General features: G+C 41.8%; 1 protein-coding gene across 4 annotated transcripts in view; it reads left to right on the top strand.

Annotated features, from left to right (window-relative positions):
• Nucleotides 1-21,179, top strand: part of LOC132295507 (vacuolar fusion protein CCZ1 homolog B-like) — a 56,884-nt gene extending 35,705 nt beyond the window's left edge. For all 4 annotated transcript variants that reach the window (XM_059793803.1, XM_059793801.1, XM_059793804.1 and 1 more), the window contains 3 exons: nucleotides 6,442-6,597; nucleotides 18,203-18,432; nucleotides 20,854-21,179. In XM_059793803.1, the coding sequence (XP_059649786.1) occupies nucleotides 6,442-6,597; nucleotides 18,203-18,432; nucleotides 20,854-20,884 (417 nt within the window). In that variant the 3' untranslated portion in view covers nucleotides 20,885-21,179. The remainder of the gene's footprint in view (nucleotides 1-6,441; nucleotides 6,598-18,202; nucleotides 18,433-20,853) is intronic.
• The last annotated feature ends 682 nt before the right edge of the window (nucleotides 21,180-21,861 follow it).

Raw genomic sequence — 21,861 nt, 5'->3', positions numbered from 1 at the left:
TGTGGATCACCTCCCGTGCCTCATGACTGCTAGAGTCTTATTTTTGGTCTGTTTGGTGTCCAATGGGTTATGCTCCGGACTTCAAGGGATTTGATTGAGGCCACAGGGTGGGGGTTCATGGTTGTGACTCTTGGAGGGCGACCCCCCTCTATGTTTGGTGGAGTCTTTGGAAAGAGTGGAATAGAAGATCTTTTGATGGGGACGAATCCTCCATTGGGGCGTTGAAGTTTTCTATTATTTGTTCTCTTTTAGTTGGGTGATAGGAAGAAATTGTATATCTTTAGATGAAATCGTGGACTTTTTGGGTTATTTGGGTCCATATGAGTCCCTTTTTGGTTTTGGTATTTGTATAGCTCTTGGGGCGCGTTTCCCTTTTGAATGCTTTCTAATACAATTTTACTTATAAAAAAAAATGTCCGGCTTCAGAGGTGACCTCAAAAGAAGCTGGGTGTTCTCTTAGTCTGACTCCAGTATTGGGAGGTAGTGATGATCATCATCCAGGCCTTTGTATTACGATTGTTAGGCTGGATGAGACAAACTATATGAAATGGGCTCAATGTGCTCGTATGAATATCACTGGTCGTAGGATGATCGACCATATTGAAGGGACTGTTACGTATCCCTCCAAGAATGATCCTGAATTCAAAGAGACACTTGTACCCTAGCATGCTCGTCTCTCGGATGTAGACCACCCAAGAACACATAGATTTGATTCCTTTATACTATAGCATGAAATGTTTTACCATGAGCAGCACAAACAGGTGTGTAGTCTTGGTAGTGATCTAACTCTTCCCATTTTCCACGTAGAGTGTAGTAATATGTAGCAAGAGTTTGGTCTTCCTACTTGAATCTTGAAATCTGCTGTTGGAGTTCATACAATTTTGCAAAATTACCAACCGAGGAATACGTCTCTTCCACAACTGTCCATAGCTCTTTAGTTGTTTTCACAAACATAATCCCTTTGCTGATCTGTGGCTTCATTGACTGCAACAACCAAAGAATGAAGCTATGTCTGCACCTGTAGACACTAAGCTTGAGCCAGAAGTATCATTATCTAAAAGGTCTGCTCTTGCCACACAACAATGGAACAAACCCAATCCTCTAAAAGGAGGGAAGCAGGATTCCTTTTTTTGCTGATAACGGGATTGTCTATCAAACCTCCTATGTTGATACACCATCACACTACTTTGTTTACTATCCCTCCGAAAGTGTTTGGTTGTGTTTGTTTTGTTCACATTCATCATCATAAGGACAAAATAGACCCTAACCCTACCACTCAGAAAGGGTATCGGTGCTATAACCCTACCACTCGTCGTCACTTTGTCCCCATGGATGTTACATTCTTTGAGTTTGTTTCTTTCTTTTCCACTGCTCGGGATTCTCTATAGGGGGAGACTACTATACAGGTAGAGAATTTGTCGTCCATTCAGAGGGAATGCCCCCTTCCTTTGCTTGTTCCCATTCAGGGGGAGCTTCTTACTAAGGTGCCTACGTGTAGTCCTCCTAACACTAATGATCTACAGCATGGAAAACAGCCAATTGTCTTCAATAGGAGGGCAAAACAAGCCATTGACTCAACCCAGGACCGAGAAGTCTCCCTCGATCGAGGTAATTCCTCAGTTGACATTGATACTCCTGATTCTTTTCCTAATAGCATTCTTGTTGATCTTGATGTCCCTATTGCCTATCGTAAGGGTGTTCGTAGTTGTACTAAACATCCCATATCTCAGTTTGTATCTTATGATACGTTATCTCCAACATATCGTGCTTTCACTTTGTGTATCTCCTCTGTATCTGTTCCTTCTAGTATTTCAGATGCTTTCAGTCAAACTCCATGGAAGGAAGCCATGCTTGAAGAGATGAAGGCCCTTAGGAAGAATGGTACTTGGGATATTGTTCCATTCCTTAGGGGTAAGAAACCCGTAAGCTGTAAATGGGTCTACATAATAAAGTATCATGCAGACGGAACGATTGAGAGATATAAAGCCCGGTTAGTTGCAAAGGGCTTCACTCAGACCTATGAGATTGATTATCCGAAAACATTTGCTCCAGTTGCCAAGATGAACTCTATAAGTGTCCTCCTTTCTTTGGCAGCTAATTTGAATTGGCCTTTACATCAGCTGGATGTAAAGAATGCTTTCCTTCATGGTGATTTGGAGGAAGAGGTGTATATGACTGTGTGTAGATACCTATTGCTTTGATGCCAATAAAAAAGTCAAAAGAGTCTGGGATATATCACTTAAAACAATGTGAAGAAAACAGAAGAGCTGAAGAAGGGAGAGAAAGCTAGCCCAAAGTGACGATTTTGGAGTGATGGCAGGAGAGATGATGCCTAGAGTGTATATTCAAAAGCAGCCTGCCTTTATCTTTTCCTACTCCTTCCTTTTATAGCCCTAGGCCAGTTTAAAAGGCACTTATTGGGCCTCCTTCTAGATAGGGTAGGGCCTGCATAATCATAAAGACCACGCTGCCTTGATCCTATCCTTCAGGACCCGTTTAATAAGTGTAGCGCTCATCCTTAAATGACCGAGGTAGGATCGTGTATAACGGCAGCGATGTTTACTCCAGCTATCTCTCACTCTGGTCCTCGAATTGGGTCTCGTCTTTGCAAGACTTGACTAGCTTTCTTTCCTCCATTCCAAAGTCCATTCTGTATCCCCCTGATGACGAAGAGTCCTACCACTTACTCTTCATTTTGGTTAAACCAGGTCGAGGCTCTAGGCCCGTTGATTGATGCTTCATGCTCGTTGATCGACGATTCGTGATTGGATCAGATCAAGGTTCTAGGTCCGTTGATCGACGATTCATGGTTTGTCGGATCGAGGTTCTAAGCCCGTCGATTGACGATTCGTGGTTGGGTCGGATCGAGGTTCTAGGCCCGTCGATCGACGATTCGTGGTTGGGTCGGATCGAGGTTCTAAGCCCGTCGATCGACGATTTGTGGTTGGGTCGGATCGAGGTTCTAGGCCTATCGATTGACAATTCGTGGTTGGGTTGGATCGAGGTTCTAGGCCCGTCGATCGACGATTTGTGGTTGAGTTGCCGTACTCCTCGACCCACTCTTGTACTTTGTTGTGATTTTGTCTTTCTTGGTTGTAGGAATGATGTCGTAGGGGCCACCTAAATTTGACTAGGTGACGTGGCTTTACCACATCCACACTATGCCATTAGGGTTTAAGCTTGCCAATGGTCAGAATTTAGTGTGCAAGCTAAATAAAGCCTTGTATGGATTGAAGCAGTCGCCACGTGCTTGGTTTGAGAGGTTCAACACTGCAGTGAAAGAAGTAGGGTACATACAGAGTTAGGCAGATAATACTCTCTTCATCAAGAAGCACCAAGGCTGCACCACTGCCCTTATTGTATATGTTAATGATATTGTTATCTTTGGAAATGATCTAGAAGAGATTCATCGAATGAAGTCATTCTTGGGGACAAAGTTCGAGGTTAAAGACCTCGGATTATTGAGGTACTTTCTTGGCATCGAGGTGTGCAGATCGAAGAAAGGGGTGTTCATTTCTCAACATAAGTATGTGTTAGATTTGTTGTTTGAAACAGGCAGGCTTGGAGCTAGACCTATTGATATTCCCGTTGAGCAGAACCATAGGCTTAATGATGTAGATGGAGACCCCTTAGATGATGTGGGAAGATTTCAACGATTGGTTAGGAGACTGATTTATCTATCTCTCACGCGCCCGGATATTGCCTACGCTGTTAGTGTGATTAGTTAGTTTATGCATGCTCCACGTACATCTCACCTTGAGGCAGATCATCATGTTCTTCGCTACCTCAAGGGTTCACCTGGTAATGGGATATTATTTGGCCGTCATGGCAACTTGAGTGTTGAAGCCTATACTGATGCTGATTAGGTAAGGTCTATGATAGATCGACGATCTACTTCAGGATATTGCACATTTATTGGAGGTAATCTTGTTTCATAGAGAAGCAAGAAACAGTCTGTAGTAGCTAGGTTTAGTGCAGAGACTTGAGTTTAGATCCATGGCGCATGGAGTTTGTGAATTGTTATGGCTACGAACGATGTTGGGTGAGTTGGGTTATCCTGTTTGTGAATCAATGGAGTTTTATTGTGACAATAAGGCTGCTACTGGCTTTACCCAAAATCTAGTTCAACATGACATGACAAAGCACATCGAACTCGATCGTTCATTAAGGAAAAACTTCGTCTTGGGCTGATTTGTACTCCATACGTCAACACACATGATCAGGTTGCCGATGTTTTGACTAAGTGTGTGAGCAAGACTAGTGTTGTTAAAGGCACGCCTAGGCTTGAGGCGCAGGTCTAGTGTCTGTTGTCTTCCCAAGCTCACTGATGTTTACTAGGCGCGCACTTCGCTTGTGCGTCGTCCTATTTGTCAGGCGTGCCTCGCTCATTTAAAAAAAAACTATGATTATTCTATTTCTTAAGCCGAAAAGGGTACTTTTGGCAACTTAAACAAATAAGAAAGCCCAAGAGTCAAAGTTTCAACCAAACAGAGAAAGAGTGAGACGAATGATGAAGCCCTAGTTGCATTGATGAACGACGAAGCCATGTCAATTCTTTCTTCTTTGTCTCTCTCTCTTCTCGTTTACTTCTCTCTCCTCTCTTCTCCTTTACTCTTTTCTTATCTTTGTTTACATCTCTCTCTTCATCTAGTTCGCTTCTCTCTCTGTCTTTTTTTTTTTGGGGCTATATTTTTTCTCCTTTTTTTCTTTTAACACTTTTTCTCTCTTCTCTTCTACTTCTCTTTTTCATCTACTTCTTCTATCTCTGCCTTTTTTTTTTTGGCTCTATTTTTTCTTTTCTTTTCTTGTGAACAATTTATTTATTTTTTGTTAATACATTTATTTCTTTTTGTGCTTTGTTTTGCCATTCAAAAAAACAATTTTTGCTTTGCCTTTCAAGAAAACAAATTTGTGCTCTATTTTGTGGTTGTCGGATGCTTGTTTAGTTGATGGATTTACTTTTTAATATTTGATATTAATTTTTAGAATATTGATATGACATATGAGATATTAATGTTTTTATGGTAGTTTAAATTTTCAATTGTATGCCTCAGTTCACTTAGGCGCGCGCCTAGCGCTTAGGCTCCAAAGGACCTCTGGTGCCTTGGTGCGCCTTGGGCCTTTAATAACATTGAGCAAGACTTGCTTGCAAAATATGTTAGTCAAGCTGGATATCTTTGCACGAGCTTGAGGGAGAGTATTGTTAGGGGCTTATTTGTTATTACTTATATAATATTGCGGCTTATGTATAATTTCTGAAACTTGTTAGTATAAATAGAATGTGGTGGAAGGATGAAAGCATTCTTTCATTCTTTCTCTCTTTTCCCATCTCTCTTTCTCTCATTCTCTTTCTTCTCTTTTTCTTCTTCTTCTTATACTTTACTCTTGATTAGAGTATCTCTTAAAGCCAACATTCCCCTTCCTCTCCTATCCCTTCATGGTTACCATGTCACTTGTCCTAACTGGAGCACTTGGTGATCTTCTTCTTTGTACATGTCCAAACCATCTTCTTTTTTTTTTTTTTTTTTTTTTTTTCTCTAAAGTATGCCACTTCAACCATCTCAGTATTCTATCATTTCTTGTCTTGCCACACATTCGTATTATACATAAGCATTTCTGCCACGACTTTGTGAATATATATATATATATATATATGCTCAACATGATGGTCACATTAGTATTATTGGTCTCATAGTTGTTCTATAGAACTTCTTTTTCAATATTTGAGGGATACGCCGATCACCCAATCTTTCAGGTGCACTCCTCCATTTAAACCATTCACCCTTGACTCTATGATTAACATCATATCTAAATTCCTATTCACATTAATTGTGAATTGTTGGGCCCAAGTAGTGGAAATTATGTTGATCTAATGAGTTATCTGTCAAAGAATTTGGATCTCCCCCCCAAGGGGGCAAAAAAAAAAAAAGGAAAAAGAAAAAAAAAAAAAAGAATTTTGATTTCATGATGTTGCAATTCTATCCATTGCAATGTTTTATGTAATTTGTTGCCACTTGTACAAAGATTTTGAGTCTTTATCATATGCACTTTATCTGGAATTGGTATTAAATTTGTTCAGTATTCCCATTCTCAACAAATCAGTTGTTTGTTTATCTATTTAAGCATTCTTTTAATTTTCTCTCCCCTTAAAGTGGTCATAAATGTACATTGGAAGCTTCTCTTGGATTTGGATTTTTTTGATAAGTAAACAATTCGATAAAAAGCGATCAAAAGGGGAACGCGTCCCTAACAAAACCACAAACACCTGGAACCCCTAGGCCCCAGGGAAGCCAAAAACTCGACAGTCTCCTCAGCAGAAGAGCATAATCTACCCTTCTCTTGGATTTGGATTAAACTCTGTTTTTTAGGATATTTAATGATTGACATATAATTATTATCTGTTTGCTGAATATTTTCTTTTTTACATTCTGAATATGCTAGGCATCTCTAAAGATGTTGAAAGTTGAGGAGAAACTATCAAAAGGATGGGGTGGTGAGAATGCATATCATGTGAGCGGGTACCGATACTTACTACTGGATGATGACAGAAATGTATCTAGGGCTTCTCCTCCAGGAAAAGTAACAACCCTAAATAAGGTCAGCAATCTATCTTTATTAGTCCAGTAATATCATGGTAGTTTTGGTTTCACATGCAACATGCAATTGGTCCCTGCCTTCATGTATAGCTAAAATTGCAGCTAGTTATATACCTTAAAACTTGCTTTGTCATTTTAAAGCAAAAATAAATTTCTCACTAGGTAATTAATTAGGTTGGGCCACGAAGTAGCTTCTTCGAGGATGTAGGATTCTGAATATCTGAAAACCACCCCCTCTTCTCTCCTTTCACATCAAAACAGATGATTTCAAATTCACTAATGAATGGATTTTGTAGTTTGTGGTGCTTTCTTGAAAAGTTCATTCTGCCCTACTCCTAAGCTTGCCATTAGTGCCTTGTGGAGTTATCGGGGATGTTATGACAAACAGAGTGAACCCAAGATAAAACCAAGAATCACGATACAAAATAATCACACCACACACAAAGAACACAAATTTATACGTGGTTCGACAAAGCCTACGTCTACGGTGGAGATCCGGCTAAAGTCTTCACTATCCGAAAAATAGGAGGTTACAAGTTTTAGCCCCACTCTCTTTCTCTGCGATATTCAGTGTCTCTCGGTAATTCATTCCATACCCTAAACACCCTTATATATTCGGTTACAAGAGAGTACTAATTAGGGTCCACGACCCACAAGCAAAAACGGGTCAACAACATCACAAATCTCCACCTTGGCTTGAATTACGCCAAGCTCCACAATCTCCAGCTACTCCTTTCACCTCCTCGACAGGCCCCTAAGGGCCTTAACTCCTACAAGTACCAATCAAGTCCAGACAATGGGTGAACTTGAGAGTAGGAATGACCTTAGTCATTATATCTGTCGTATTCTCTGCTGTCCCAATCTTCCTCACTGTAATAGCACCCTATGCTGTCTGAATTTGAGAGTAAGAAAGACCTTAGTCATCATATATGTCGTATTCTTTGTTGTCCCAATCTTCTTCACTGGAATAGCACCCTGTTCAACCACATCTCTGATGAAGTGATCGCTAACATCAATATGCTTTGTCCTCTCATGGAAAACTGATTTTTAATCAGATATATGGCATTGCAGGGATGGCAATGGGGCGGGGATCTCATTCCCCATTCCCATCCCTGTTAAATTTTTTTTTTATCCTCATCCCCGCCCCCATCCTCGTTTAAAATTTTACTTCAATCCCCATACCCGCCCTCCATTCCCCATCCCTGCCCCGCAATCCCCATACCCGTTTAATATACACTATAATTTTTTTAACACTTAATTTTTCTTAATATAGTTTAGTAATATATCATAATTTATAAGGATATTTTAGTAAATGTACACCCTAAACGGCCTCCGCTGGGTTTTCAAAAATTATCCCCATCCCCATCCCGTTTGCATAAAAGGGTCCCCAAACCCGCCCCTTTTGGGGCGGGGCGAGGATGGGGAATTTCCCATCCCTAGGTTGTCGCAAAATATAGTCAAATCATCCTGCTGCAATTCCAAATTACCAACCAAGCCTTTCAACCATGTAGCTTCCTTAACTGCCTCTGTCACTTTCATGTACTCGGCCTTGGTTGTAGACAATGCAACTATGGGCTGCAAAGTCACCTTACAACTGATCACACTCCCACAAAGAGTGAAGACATACCCTGTCAACTACCTTGTCGTATCAAGATCTCCAGCATAATCCAATCAACATATCCAAGAACACTACCACACGTGATGCTACCTCTGTCATAGATTAAGCCAACATCTGTAGTGCCTTGCAAGTACCGCAATATCCACTTCATAGCCTGCTAATGGACCTTCCCAGGTCTATCCATGTATCTGCGAACTACACTAACTACATGTGAAATGTCTGGCCTGGTGCACGCCATATCATACATGATGCTACCAATTGCACTAGCATAAGGAACACGAGACGTGTTCCACCTCCTCCTCGGTCTGTGGTGACAATCGTGCTGAAAGTCTAAAATAGGTAGCTAATGGAGGACTTACTAGCTTTAATCCTTGTATACCAAAGCGTTCGAGCACCTTTTTAATGTATTCCCTCTGTCACAAATACAATTTGTCCGCTCCTCTATCCTTGTGAATTTCCATACCCAATATTCTCTTTATAACACCAAGATCCTTCATCTCAAATTCACCACTAAGCTGAGCCTTCAACATGTTGATTTTAGACATGTTCTTACATGCTATCAACATGTCATTAACATACAACAAGAAGTACAAATACGAATCATATGAGCGCCTACTATGATACACACAACCATCAAACTTATTCGTACAGTATCCATTCCCAACCATAAAGGTGTCAAATCGTTTATACCACTGTTTGGGAGACTGCTTTAGCACATACAAGGACTTCTTCAGTAGACTAACATGATCCTCCTGTCTCAGAATCTCAAACCCTTCAGGTTGATGCATATAAATCTGCTATTGAGTTTTTGGCTTCCTTGGGGCCTTAGGGTTCTAGGTTTTTCTGATTTGTTAGGGATGCGTTCCTCTCTTGAACGCTTTTTTTAATGAATTATTTATTTTTCAAAAAAAAAAAAAAAAAAAACTGCTCTTCCAACTCACCATGCAAGAAAGTAGTCTAGACATCAAGCTGCTCAAGCTCTAAGTCATACAGAGCAGCAACCATAACAAGTAACACTTGAATTGAGCCTTGTTTCACCACGGGAGAAAACACTTCATTAAAGTACACCCCTTCCCTCTGTGTATAGCCCTTCGCCACCAAGCTTGCCTTGTACGTTGCATCTTCCACCATGGAGTTCTTCCCTTCTTCTGACCCTTAGTGACTAGCTCCCAAGTTTGGTTCGTATGAAGAGACTCGATCACCTCACTTATGGCAACAGACCACTGTGCTGACTCTCTACCTGTGATGGTCTCATGATAAATACATGGTACCTGCTCATCAATATCCTTTACCACAGCAAGTGCATAAGCAATTGAATCAGCATGTGAAAACCCATACTTCTCAGGTGGCCTAATCTCCCTCCTAGTCCTATCTCTAGCCACACTTTACTGCTACAACTGTGTATCTCCCTCAGCCCGAAACTGCACCTGTTTATTAGTCGACTGATCAGGATTATCCTCTAACTAAACCTTTACATGCTCCACCCCACTGACACCCTTAGCTTTCCCTGAATCATCTAGCTTCTTCTGCGGACTAAGCATCGCAAACTCATGAAAGGTCACATCCCTGCTAACAAGTATCTTCTTTCCCAAAGCCTCTAGGAACCATTATCTGTATCCCTTGACCCCGGGCTGATAACCAAGAAATATGCATTTCTTAGCCTTGGGTTCAAGCTTCCCCTCATTCACATGAGTATATGCAGGACACCCAAATATTCTCTGTAACTAGCAGGAGAACCAGATAATACCTCCTCTAGAGTCTTAGTGTTGATAGGAGTTGTTGGAGACTGGTTCACCAAGTAACAAGCAGTGGAAACAGCTTAAGCCCAAAACCTTTTGTCTAACCCTGCATTGGACAACATACACCGTGCCATCTTTAATAGCATTATTTCATCCGTTCTGTAACTCCATTCGAGTCTTCCTCACTCTGTGGTGCCTCACAATCTCGTGAGTCTTGCAGAACTCAAAACCAAGCTATCTATTTATGTTGCGTTTAGTGTGCAAGAATGGAAAGTCTATTCCAACCATTCCTTTTATTTGGTATGCAATTTAAAGTGGGAATGGTTATTTTATTAGAATGAAAATCCATTCTTGGGAATGAAAATTCATTCCACAACTAAACCTATGGAATGACCATTTCATTCCTAAGTAAATTTTTTCAAAAAATCAACTTTCTAAAAAACCATGTTCTAAGTCCAAAAACCACCACTACCTTCCACCACAACCACCTTCGCCTTTCACCCCCACTGCCTTCCACCACCACCACCGCCACCGGCTTTTGCCATCGCCCACCGCATTCCACCACCACCGCCGCCGCCACCGCCTTTCACCACCGACACTGCCTTCCTACCGCCGCCTTTCACCACCACCGCCGCCTTTCACCACCACTACTGCCACCACCTTCCACCACCGCCACCGCCACCGCCACCGCCACCGCCGCCATCGCCTTTCACCACTGTTGCCATCGCCTTTCACTACAGCCAGCCACCGCCTTCCACCACCACTGCCGCCACCGCCTTCCACCACCTTCACCTCCTTTCACTACCTTCATCGCCTTCCATCGCCATCCACCACCACCACCACCGCCATCACTACCATCGCCTCATTTCACCACCATAGCCTTTCATCACGGCCAACGCCTTCCATCACCTTCCACTGCCTTCCACCACCACCACCGCCACCACCTTCTACCACCGCCACCTCCACTGCCTTGCACCACCACCACAATCACCTCCATTGGCTTCCACCGCAGCCACCTACACCACAATCTCCTTTCACCACCACCACCACCACCACCACCACCACCCTACTGCCATCGCCGCCTTCCACTGCCGCCGCCACCTTCCACCATTGCCATCACCTTCCACCTTCCACCACTACCGCCGCCGCCTTTCACCACCACCACTGCTGCCGCATTTCATCACCGCCATCGCCTTCCACCACCCACCACCGCCACCACCACCACCACCACCGTCGCTGCTGCTTTTCGCCACCACCACCGCCTTCCATCACCACCACTGCCATCACCACCACTGCCATCACCACCATTGCTATCACCTTCCACCACTACCACCTCCACCTCCACTGTCTTCCACCACCACCACAGTCACCTCAATTGGATTCCACCACTACCACCTACAGCACAATCTCCTTCCACCACCACACTACTGCCACCGCCTTCCACCACTGCCGCCTTTCGCCGCCGCCGCCGCCGCCGCCTTCCACCATTGCCACTGCCGCCACCTTCGAACACCACCACCTACACCACTAACGTTTTCCACCTCCACTACCATCGTCAGCACCATCCACCACCGCCACTGTCACCATTTATTTTAAAAAAATTATAGAAGAATGTCATTTTGTTAATTTAATTTATTTGTTACTAACAGGGATTTTTTGGAGAGCTCAATTTGAAATCTATTCCATTCTAAATTTTAAATTGGTCCAACCAAACACTAGAATGGTTATTATCATTTTATTCGTACACATTTCATATTTACAACCAAACAATAGAATGAGAATGGTTATTCCATTCCATTCCCATTCTCATTCTATTTTCACTTGCATTCCATTCCATTCATGTACACCAAACGCAGCATTATAAAGTTACAAACACAATTCCTTGTTGGACAAGAATTACAATTTCTTATAGCCCATGACTTGCTTAACAAGAGATTTCCTAACACAATACAGATTTAAAATAGAAATCTAATTAGATTAGGAATTTGAGAGACAATTTCCAACACAGGATTTAATTCAAACTTACATAGTTGCCTGGTGTTCTAAGTGGCCTAGTAATGTTATGTTTGTTTGGTTTCACACGCAACTTGCAGTTTTTTTATGTAAAGGGACTCCTTTTATAGAATATATTCAGAAAGGGTCATTGGGTCCTAGGAGCGCCATTAATGTCCCAGGGGCCCGGGCACCTAGTGTAAACTTACATAGTTGCCTGGTGTCCTACCTTGAGAAGTACTTTGTGTGAATTGGTGTGAATGCACTAACATTTTAGACAACAGTTACGAAGTTATAGGAAATACTTGGCTGATGTGGGTTTTGAACTTTGACACTCAACAACTCTTGATGTCTAAGTAAAGATAATTATTGAGTTAAATTTGGTTCTCAACGAGCCTGGACATGGAGACAACCTTTACAAAGTTATACCAAGTATTTGGTTAAGGAAAGGGAATTATTGAGGTAAACTTGGTTCTCAACCAGCTTGGACATGAGTAGGGACACCAGTGATTATCAAAGGAATTCATTTAAGAAAAAACACCATGGCAAAAGATGGACCAAGAAGCAAAAACAGAAATGGGTGGCTCGTAAGGACAGAGAGCTCGAACCTGGTATGTATCCTACTTCCCACTCTCGGAGCTCTCTTTTTGCTCCTCCTTCTTGCGGGGTGTTGAGGAGTGATTGGAGGGATTGTGATGGGTTTTCAGTGAAGTCTCGGTTGCTTTCACATGTGGTAGAGGTGGTGTCTAAGGATGAGGTGGTTGACTCGGATTCGAATGGATATGGGTTTATTGGGCTGTCAGAAAGGGATGGTATGGCCGGTGTTGATCTTTTTGGGTTATCAGAAAGGGATGGGATGGCCAGTGTGGATTGTTGTTCTGATTTGGATTTCTTGAGGCATGATGGGTTTCTTTCTGAATTCTCTTCATTGGTTCATCCTTCTTCGGTTGGGGAGGAGCTGGGTTGGATTTCCAAGCCTACTATGGGTAAGGTTGATGATTTGGGTGACCCTATGCTGGATGGAGACAGAATGGGGAGGTCACAGATGGACCATTTGACTAGCGCTTCCGAAAGGATGGTAGTTTGTGTTGGGTTGGACCTTCATTTTACCCTTAGTAATGACGCAACTGCTCTGTTGGTACATGAATTGATGAAATATAGAACTTTGCCTATTAATCATGGTGTTGGTACGGATACTCAAGTTGACGGATTGGAAGGTGGGGAGGATAGTGTTGTTGATTGGATGTCGTGTGTAGGGGAGGAGGAGGAGATGGAGGATGGAGTAAGAGAGGTGTTGAGGGATAAACAGTGTGGGGCTTTGGATATGATTGTGTGGGCTGAGGAGGGACATCCAAATTTAGGGGTGGTTGAGCCCTTGACTGTGGTGAGATTGGAAAGTGTGGTGACGGATGGTGTTAGACAGGATTGTGTTAATGAAGGAAAGGAGTGGGTGAATGATCATATTGATGTTGTTAGTGAACAGGGTTTCCTTCAATGGTAATCGGAACCACACATTGGCAATCCTTCACGCAACGGGGGAGGGGAGAGAAAGGGAGGTGAAGAAGTCTAGGAAGGGGGGTCGTAGAAAGAGGAATGCCCCCCCTTTGGAAAGGGGAGAGGGAGTTGAGAAATCGTTTCTCCGACGTTAATTATGATAGGGGTGTTGGAGAGGCGTAAGGGGAGGGAGGGTAGGGGGGTGTTGGAGGGGTGTTGGATACTGTTTCCTCATGATGCTACGACTTATTTCGTGGAATGTCCGGGGCCTCAATGACTCGGACAAGAGGAAGGTTGTGAAGTTGGCAGTGAGAAAATGGGGAGCTCATGTGGTTTGTTTGCGAAGATTGCTGTGATGACGGATAGGGCGGTTATGAGTCTTTGGGCAGCAGGTTTGTTGAATGAGAGGTGTTGGATGCTATAGGGGCCTTTGGAGGTATTCTTATCATGTGGGATAGGAGATGGATGACAAGGGTGGAGGTGTGGAGAGGGAGATTCTCCATCTCATGTGCCTTTGTGATAGAGGACGATGGTTTTAATTGGGCATTGTCTGGTGTTTATAGGCCTGTGGAGGATAATGAGAGGTGTGCTGTGGGATGAGCTCGGTGCTGTGAAACAGACGCGGTCTATTCCTTGGTGTGTTGCCGAGGACTTCAACGTGGTTGAGTCGCCTTCTGAGAGGTCTACAGGTGGTAGATGGTCTTCGGCTATGTTTCAGTTTTTGGAGTTCATTGATGGGCATTATCTCATTGATTTTCCTTTTGAGGGCACTGCTTTTACGTGGTCCAGCGGGAGGGACTCGCCCACTTTCTCACGCTTGGATAGATTCTTGATCTCTGGTGAGTGGGAGAAGTTCTCGGATGTGGTTCAGGCTGCTTTGGCTAGGGTGAATTCTGATCATATTCCGTTGGTTTTGGATTGTGGAGGTTTGAGGCCTCGGTGCACTCCTTTCATATTTGAGAACATGTGGCCGAGATCGGATTATTTTCAAGGAAAGGTGCAGGGTTGGTGGGCGGAAGCCTTTGTGGTGGGTACTCAGAGCTTCATTTTGATTGGGAAGCTTTGTTTTCTTAAGATGGAGCTTAAAAGATGGAATAAGGAGGTCTTTGGAAACTTAGAGTGGAGAAAGAATAGGGCTTTTGCTGAGATCCTGGGGATTGATCGGTTGGAAGAGGGGGGTGGTATCATTGACTCCCAGCGGGATAGAAGAGCAGGTTGTCGAGCGGAGATTGCAAAGATTGCTGTTATGGAGGAGATTTTGTGGCGCCTAAAATCTCGAGCTCTTTGGCATAAGGAAGGAGACCGTAATACGAAGTTTTTTCACAGACTTGCCAATGCCCACAGAAGGGGCAATTACATTGGGAGGATTCATGTGGATGGAGTGGAGTTGTGTACGGAGGAGGAGGTGCGTAGGGGGATTGCTTCTTTTTACCTGAGGCTCTACTCTGAGCTGTTATAGTGGAGACCTCGTCTTAATGGCCTTCACTTTGACTCAATTTCTTCGATTGATAGGGATGGCTTGGAATATCCTTTTTCAGAGGAGGAGGTGTTGAGGGCGCTGAAGAGTTGCAACGGTGATAAGGCTCCAGGTCCGGACGGATTTACTATGAGATTTTGTTGGAAAGCTGGGAGGTGGTGAGATGTGAGGTGATGGGTACCTTTTATGAATTCCATTCTAATGGGAGGTTCGAAAAGTTGTTGAATGCATCTTTCATTACTCTCATTCCTAAGAAAGGAGTTGTGTCCGATGTTAAGGACTTTAGACCAAGAAGTTTATTGGGTTGCATTTATAAGCTTATTGCTAAAGTTCTCGCCTTGAGATTGAGGGAGGTTTTGGACGGTGTCATCGCAGAGTCTCAAAATGCATTTATTGGGGAAGGCAGATTCTGGATTCCGCTCTAATTGGCAGCGAATGTGTGGATTTTAGGTTGAGGAGCGGTATTCCAGGAGTTCTGTGCAAGCTCGATATTGAGAAAGCTTATGATCATGTTAATTGGAATTTCCTATTATATTTGTTGGGGAGGATGGCTTTTGGGGAGAGATGGAGGAAGTAGATCGATACTTGTATTTCTTTTGTTAAATTCTCTGTACTGGTGAATGGGGTCCCCATCCGGCTTTTTTGGAAGCTCTCGAGGGTTGAGAGAAGGGGATCCCCTTTCTCCTTTCTTATTTCTTATTGTTATGGATGCCCTCAGATTGATGAGGAGAGCAGTGGAGTTGGGTTTTATCAGGGGTTTCAGGATGGGCCCGGATTCAGGGCAACAGATGGATATCTCTCATTTACTTTTTGCAGATAATACTTTGGTTTTCTGTGATGCGGATGTGTCCCAACTTCGATATTTAAGATGCGTGCTGGTCTGGTTTTAGGCTGTGTCAGGGTTGAAAGTTAACGTGGGTAAAAGTGTGCTTGTCCATGTGGGGGAGGTTCCGGAGGTGACTTCGCTTGCGGCGGTTCTAGGATATGGGATGAGTCCTTTCCGATTACTTAACTGGGTTTGCCTTTGGGTGCTTCGACCAAGAGGGTGGATGTTTGGGATTCAGTGATTCAGCGTTTCAAGAATAGATTGGCCGGATGGAAGAAGCAATATCTTTCGAAGGGTGGGAAGTCACTTTGATAAAGAATCTAACATACTTCCTATCCCTCTTTCAGATCCTGTGCACTGTTGCTGATAGACTGGAGAATCTCCAACGGAATTTTCTTTGGGGTGGAAGGGGTGAGGAGTTCAAGTATCATCTTGTCAGGTGGGTACATGTTTGCAGGCCATTTCAAATGGGCGGTCTTGGTCTTGGTCTTGGGAGGATGATCCCCTTTAATAGGGCGCTTCTTGGGAAGTGGTTATGAAGATTTGGTAGTGAGAGACATCGCTTATGGAGGAGGGTTATAGCGTGTCGCTTTGGGGAGGAGAGAGGGGGATGGTCATCCAGACCGGTTAGATCTGTTGCTGGCGTGGGAGTGTGGAAATTTATTCGTAAGGGTTGGGACGAGCTGTCTAAGCATAGTATATTCAAAGTTCGGGAAGGCAGGGATGTTGGTTCTGGGAGGATTATTGGTGTGGGGATTGCCCATTGGCTCGGTTGTTTCCAAGACTTTTTAGGATTGCTGCGGATAGACATGCTATGGTAACGGACTGTTATCGGCTTGATAGAGAAAGGCTTATGTGGGATGTGCGTTTTTGGCGTTCATTCTAGGATTGGGAACATGAGGATGTCCTTGACCTTTTGGATCTTTTGTATAGACAGGATGTGGATGGTAGAGGGTCTGACTCCTTGGTTTGGATGCCTTCTCCTCAAGGGAGGTTTGGTGTCCATTCTTTATTCCTTTGCCTCGCCGGTTTTAATGGCTCTAGTTTCCCGTGGAAGACGGTTTGGCTTTCGAAGGCTCCTCTCAGGGTGGCATTTTTTGTTTGGACTACAGCTTTCGGTAAGATTCTGACTCTGGACAATTTGAGAAAGAAAAGACAGATCACAGTCAACTGGTGTTGTATGTGTAAGAATGATGGAGAAGTCTGTGGATCACCTTCTCTTGGATTGTCCTATGGCTTATAATTGCTAGAGTCTTATTTTTGGTCTTTTTGGCATCCATTGGGTTATGCCTCAGTCTTCAAGGGAATGGATTGATATTTGGATGTCCAAAGGGTGGGGGGCCATGCTCGTGTTTGTTGGAGGGTAACCCCCCTTCGTGTTTGGTGGAGCATCTGGAAAGAGCGAAACAAAATCTTTTGATGGGGAGGAAACCTCCATTGGGGCGCTGAAATTTGGTATTATTAGTTTTCTTTTTAGTTGAGTGATGGGGAGAAATTGTATGTCTTTAGATGAGATTGTTGACTTTTTGGGTTCTTTGGGTTCATAGGTCTTTTGTTTGGTTTCTTATATATTTCTTGGGATGCGTTCCCCTTTTAAACACTTTCTAATACATTTTATTTATAAAAAAAACAAAAAGACAAAAATGGTATGGGTATGTATCCACGCGTCGGATGTGTCAAATTCATAGGACACATGAAAACTGCTAAATGGTCATATTATTTAATAATTTTATTATATTTTTTAGTGTAAAATAATGTGTAACATTGGGTTTAATATTAATATTTCACTCGTTTTGAAGTAATAGTCTAATAAAATTGTTGGGTTCTAGGGAGATATTGTAAATCCTTGGAGGAGCTTGTAGATTTTTTGGAGTCTTTGAGGGTTGAGAGGCCCTATTTGGCCTTGTGTAGCTTTTGAGGGATGCGTTTCCCTTTTGGACGTTTTTTATACAATCTTTTACTTAAAAAAAAAAAAAAAAAAAAAAAAAAAAAAAAAAAATGAGTATAATAAAATTGAATTATTGGATGTGTTTGTTAAGTGCATGTCGAACCAAAAGTGTCACACACATCCCAAACCCATGTCCGACACGGGTACTTTACTTTTCAAGAGTCCATGTAACATTGCCCCATATATGGGAGAGGAGAAATAACATTCTGGAATTGTGCCAGAATTGTTTTTGGCTGGTGAGGAGAAGAAAAGGACTACTGAGAGAATTAGTTGCTGTTAGCTTGACTGGCATCTTCAATCACGCTTGAGATATGAGGTGCATGGTTCAAGTCCTGGGTAGAAAACAGATTGGTCTTACTAATATAAGAGGGAAAAAGAACTGAGGAAGGTAGTTGTTTTTAACATGTTCAGAATAAAAAATATACCAAAAAATGTAGGCAAATGGCTAGCAGAACTAATTTGCAGCACATGCTCTTAATTAATTAGTTCATTTTGCTGCTCTTTTCTTGCAGGAGTCTTTAGTTGCCTTGAGTAATCTTCGAGAAGAGGTTGATTTGGAAAAGAGCCGTGCAAAATGGGATGGCCCAGGATGTGAGAAAGATTTGGAAATATGCATCAGAGCAAAAAACAATGCTTGGGTGATTGCTCGCGTTACAAGAGGGAAGGAGCTTTATATGGTTCTAGAGAGAGCCAATGAGACTCTTCTCTATGCTTCTGATGCCATGGAGAAATTTAGTAACAGGTAATACATTTTTCTTATGCTTTGATGATAGTACTTCTGTTATGTGTCTTTTGTTGTCCAAATGTTTAGAATTCTGTTCAGAGGAAATAATAACAAGAACAAGCTCTGCATAAAATCTGTGGCCAGATTCCTTCTACTTGTTATATTCAAAATGCAAGACCCATGGCTTATAGTTCAAACAGGCCTGCGCCTTATGTCGCGCCTTGTGCTTAGGCCCCAGAAACCATAGTTCTTGAGTGCACTTCAAGCCTTTTAATTAGAATGGATTAGCTGGTATAGCCAAAATTACCCTATCCTAACCTTATTTTACTTTCTTTTACATTATTGTACTGAGAAACTGGTAATTTACTGACCAACATGACCCAGTCAAGGCTGTCATGGTTGTACAAGAAGTAAAGATGACAATGTAGCGGGTTTGGATGGGTTTGCCTAAACCCTACTGGGCTACCCAAACCTGTCTAAAAATAAAATGTCTTCTACCATCCAGGTTCTTAGCCACAGTCCAATCCCTGTCCCAAGAACAAATCTAAGAACCTTGACCATGGAGTGTGTCGGAGCGTGAGAGAGAGAGAGAGAGAGAGAGAGACCTTACCTTGATCCCTTGCGCTTGACCATTGTGTGTCGGAGCGTGAGAATCGGTTATGAATACAATTGACCGTAGCTCATTGGAGGATGCTGGCTGTGTGGGAGAGAGTATAGTTTTGTGTGCGCAAGAGTGGTTGTATGGGAAGAGATTAGGGTTAGGTTAATGAAATGAAGGAGTGAATGAGATTAGGGTTAGGTTAATGAAGTGAGAGAGACATCTAAGGGTGTTTAAGGAATCTTAAATTAATGAGGGATATATATTAAATTTTACTATATAAGCGGAGTGGGGCAGAAAATCTATGTATTCATTCCCAGCCCAAACCTGTTTCGGGTTATAACTCTTTATCTCATCCCAGCCCCTATCCCGTTCAAAAGCATCTCAAACCAGTCCAAATGCAGTGTGGGAACCAATCAGGTCGGTGCAAATTGCCACCCTTAATAAAAAGGCAACAATTGTCTCGCTTGAACAATATCTTCTTTAAAGGCAACAATTGTATCGCTCAGTATCTTCTTATGATGGAAAGGAAAATAAATAGTTTCAAAACCCATTGAACTCATTGATTAGATACATAACAAGAGTTGTGATGATAGTTTGTGATGATTTGGTGATTTCTTCCATTCAACATCAGCAATTATAGCTTGCGGTATATTGCAGATTTGCCCTTTTGTCTCAAGTCCTTAATTATTCTCAAAAAGGGTTGAATAATGCATATTCTCCTTAACCTGTCCCATTTGATCTGAATTGCTTGCCCTTTTAAAGTATTTTAAAATGCTTCTCGACTTGCTCCTGTGTATCATCCGCAAATTATTCTCGAATTTAGAATTTGTAGTATATTCATGTTTCTGGCTGACTTGAAATCACGAATCTCCATAGGAAGCATACTTGTGATCTTGTACTTTATAGTAGTAAATGCTCCATTTTGGAAAGAAAAAAAAGTCAGCATTTTATTAACATTGGATAAATATCAAAATGACCTATTGAAATTGATTCTGGAAGGGAGTATAGACCAACCGAAAGTCCAGTGCCATGTATTGGCTAAATAAATTATTAAGAACAAGAAAATTTGGAAAGTGCGGGCCAAATATGAAAATAGTTTGTTAGCTCATAGTTATTAATAGTGGCCTAGTGTCACGACCCAATAAGTCTCTACGCCACGTAGGTGCCACATAAGTGGTTACTGGATAATGAAAAGGCAACTGCATGGCATCCTAGTTTGCAAGTGTTTAGAGAGTTCTTTAGTTCTGTAGATTTGTATAGTGGTTTGTAAAGAATTCTAGAATACCCGGCCCATTACATTAGGCCTCTTCAGTTAGGTCCATATAATGCCCTTAGACTATTACTTTTTAGCAGGCCCAGGTTGCGCCATTATTTTTTAATCATCATATAACATTATTTACATGCTCTATATCACAAGAAAGGAGCAAAGATTACGAAAATTAAAAAGATGCCTCTAAGTTTTCTGTTAAAACAATAAACCAAATTCTTAAAGTTAAGCATATCTAATTTGATTTTATGTTGTATCTCTCGATAATGTTTCATGATAGGTCCTGAATATTGTAAAGTTATCCCCTTCTCTAAGTCTTTAATCATTTTCAAAAAAACAAAAATGTTAAATAAAGCATTTTCTCCTCTACTCGTTATTTATTTTTTATTTTCCCCCTATTCCGTTTGGTTTGAAACTTTGAATTGCTTGCCTCAAAATTATTTCAAAAAGCTTCATGGGTTACTCCGGGTTGCCATCCGCTGAATTTAGAAAATACATTTATGGTTCTGGTTGACTTGGAATTACGAATATCCAAAGAAAGAATAATTGAATTTTGTTCTCACTTATGCAGGTATTGTGATGGATCATTTTCTTTGGATTAGGGCTTTTGGATTGGGATACTTTTTAGCTTTCAATACTCAGAATAATAGGTAAGATATGCATGTGCATATGCTCAGCAGATATTCTTTTATTTCACGTCGTTGTTCCCAACAACTACTGGCACACTTTCACCATAGATTTTTGTAACCATGCAACAGGAATTAAAATTAAAAAAAAAATAGTTATGTATATTTGCTGATCCATGTATGTAAAAATGTTCTCCCAACTGTTAACTGTAGGCAATATGCCATTTGTACTGAAATTTCTAGTTCATATATGATTTCTTCCACTTCCTCATGTGCATTTTAGTTTTGTTATAGAAAGTGTATTATCTTGAAAACTATTTCTTTACCAAGTTTTTACTCCTCAAAGAGGCCGGGTTCTAACCTCTGTGGAGACGCGCGCGCGCCTGTGTGTGTGTGTGAATTTTTTTTTTTTTTTAGCTGTTATCTTTTTGATTGGTATATTTTTTGAATGATAAATTGCAGATGTACGAGTTTGAAATATCATGTAAATTTTCTCCAGCCAGTCAATTTTTTTTTTCAGTCAATGACTGTCAACTGCTACTCAGTCATAATTGTGTTTCCTCAAATTCTGTGTGGGGTTTATTTAATTTAGTGATCTGAAACAGGTTTCAGATTAATTTTTTTTGACAATAAAAGCAGTATTTAAAGAATTTGGAAACAAAATATCAGACCAAGAAAAATCCAAGTTGCCCCTGACCATTTCATTGGTTGATGATGTAATGATGAAAACTTGAGCGGCACCAGTTTGGTCTCTCAAAGTCCTTTTTAGTTCACACTTTAAAAGATAATTGGGCAAAATGCAGAAAGGCCCCCCAACTATCTAAAATATGCAAATATCCCCCTATTGAAGCAATTAACTCAAACTATCAAAAAGTTGCAATTAAGGACAGTTTGTCAACAAAGTTGCAATTAAGGACAGTTCGTCAACTCAGGTTAATGGCAATATATATGTC

This window comes from Cornus florida, unplaced genomic scaffold (genome assembly GCF_030987335.1).
Source record: "Cornus florida cultivar Cherokee Brave unplaced genomic scaffold, ASM3098733v1 CherokeeBrave_3.0.0_Hap2_Chr02, whole genome shotgun sequence".
Classification (NCBI taxonomy): Eukaryota; Viridiplantae; Streptophyta; class Magnoliopsida; order Cornales; family Cornaceae; genus Cornus; species Cornus florida.
This window is presented reverse-complemented; position numbering and strand designations above follow the sequence as displayed.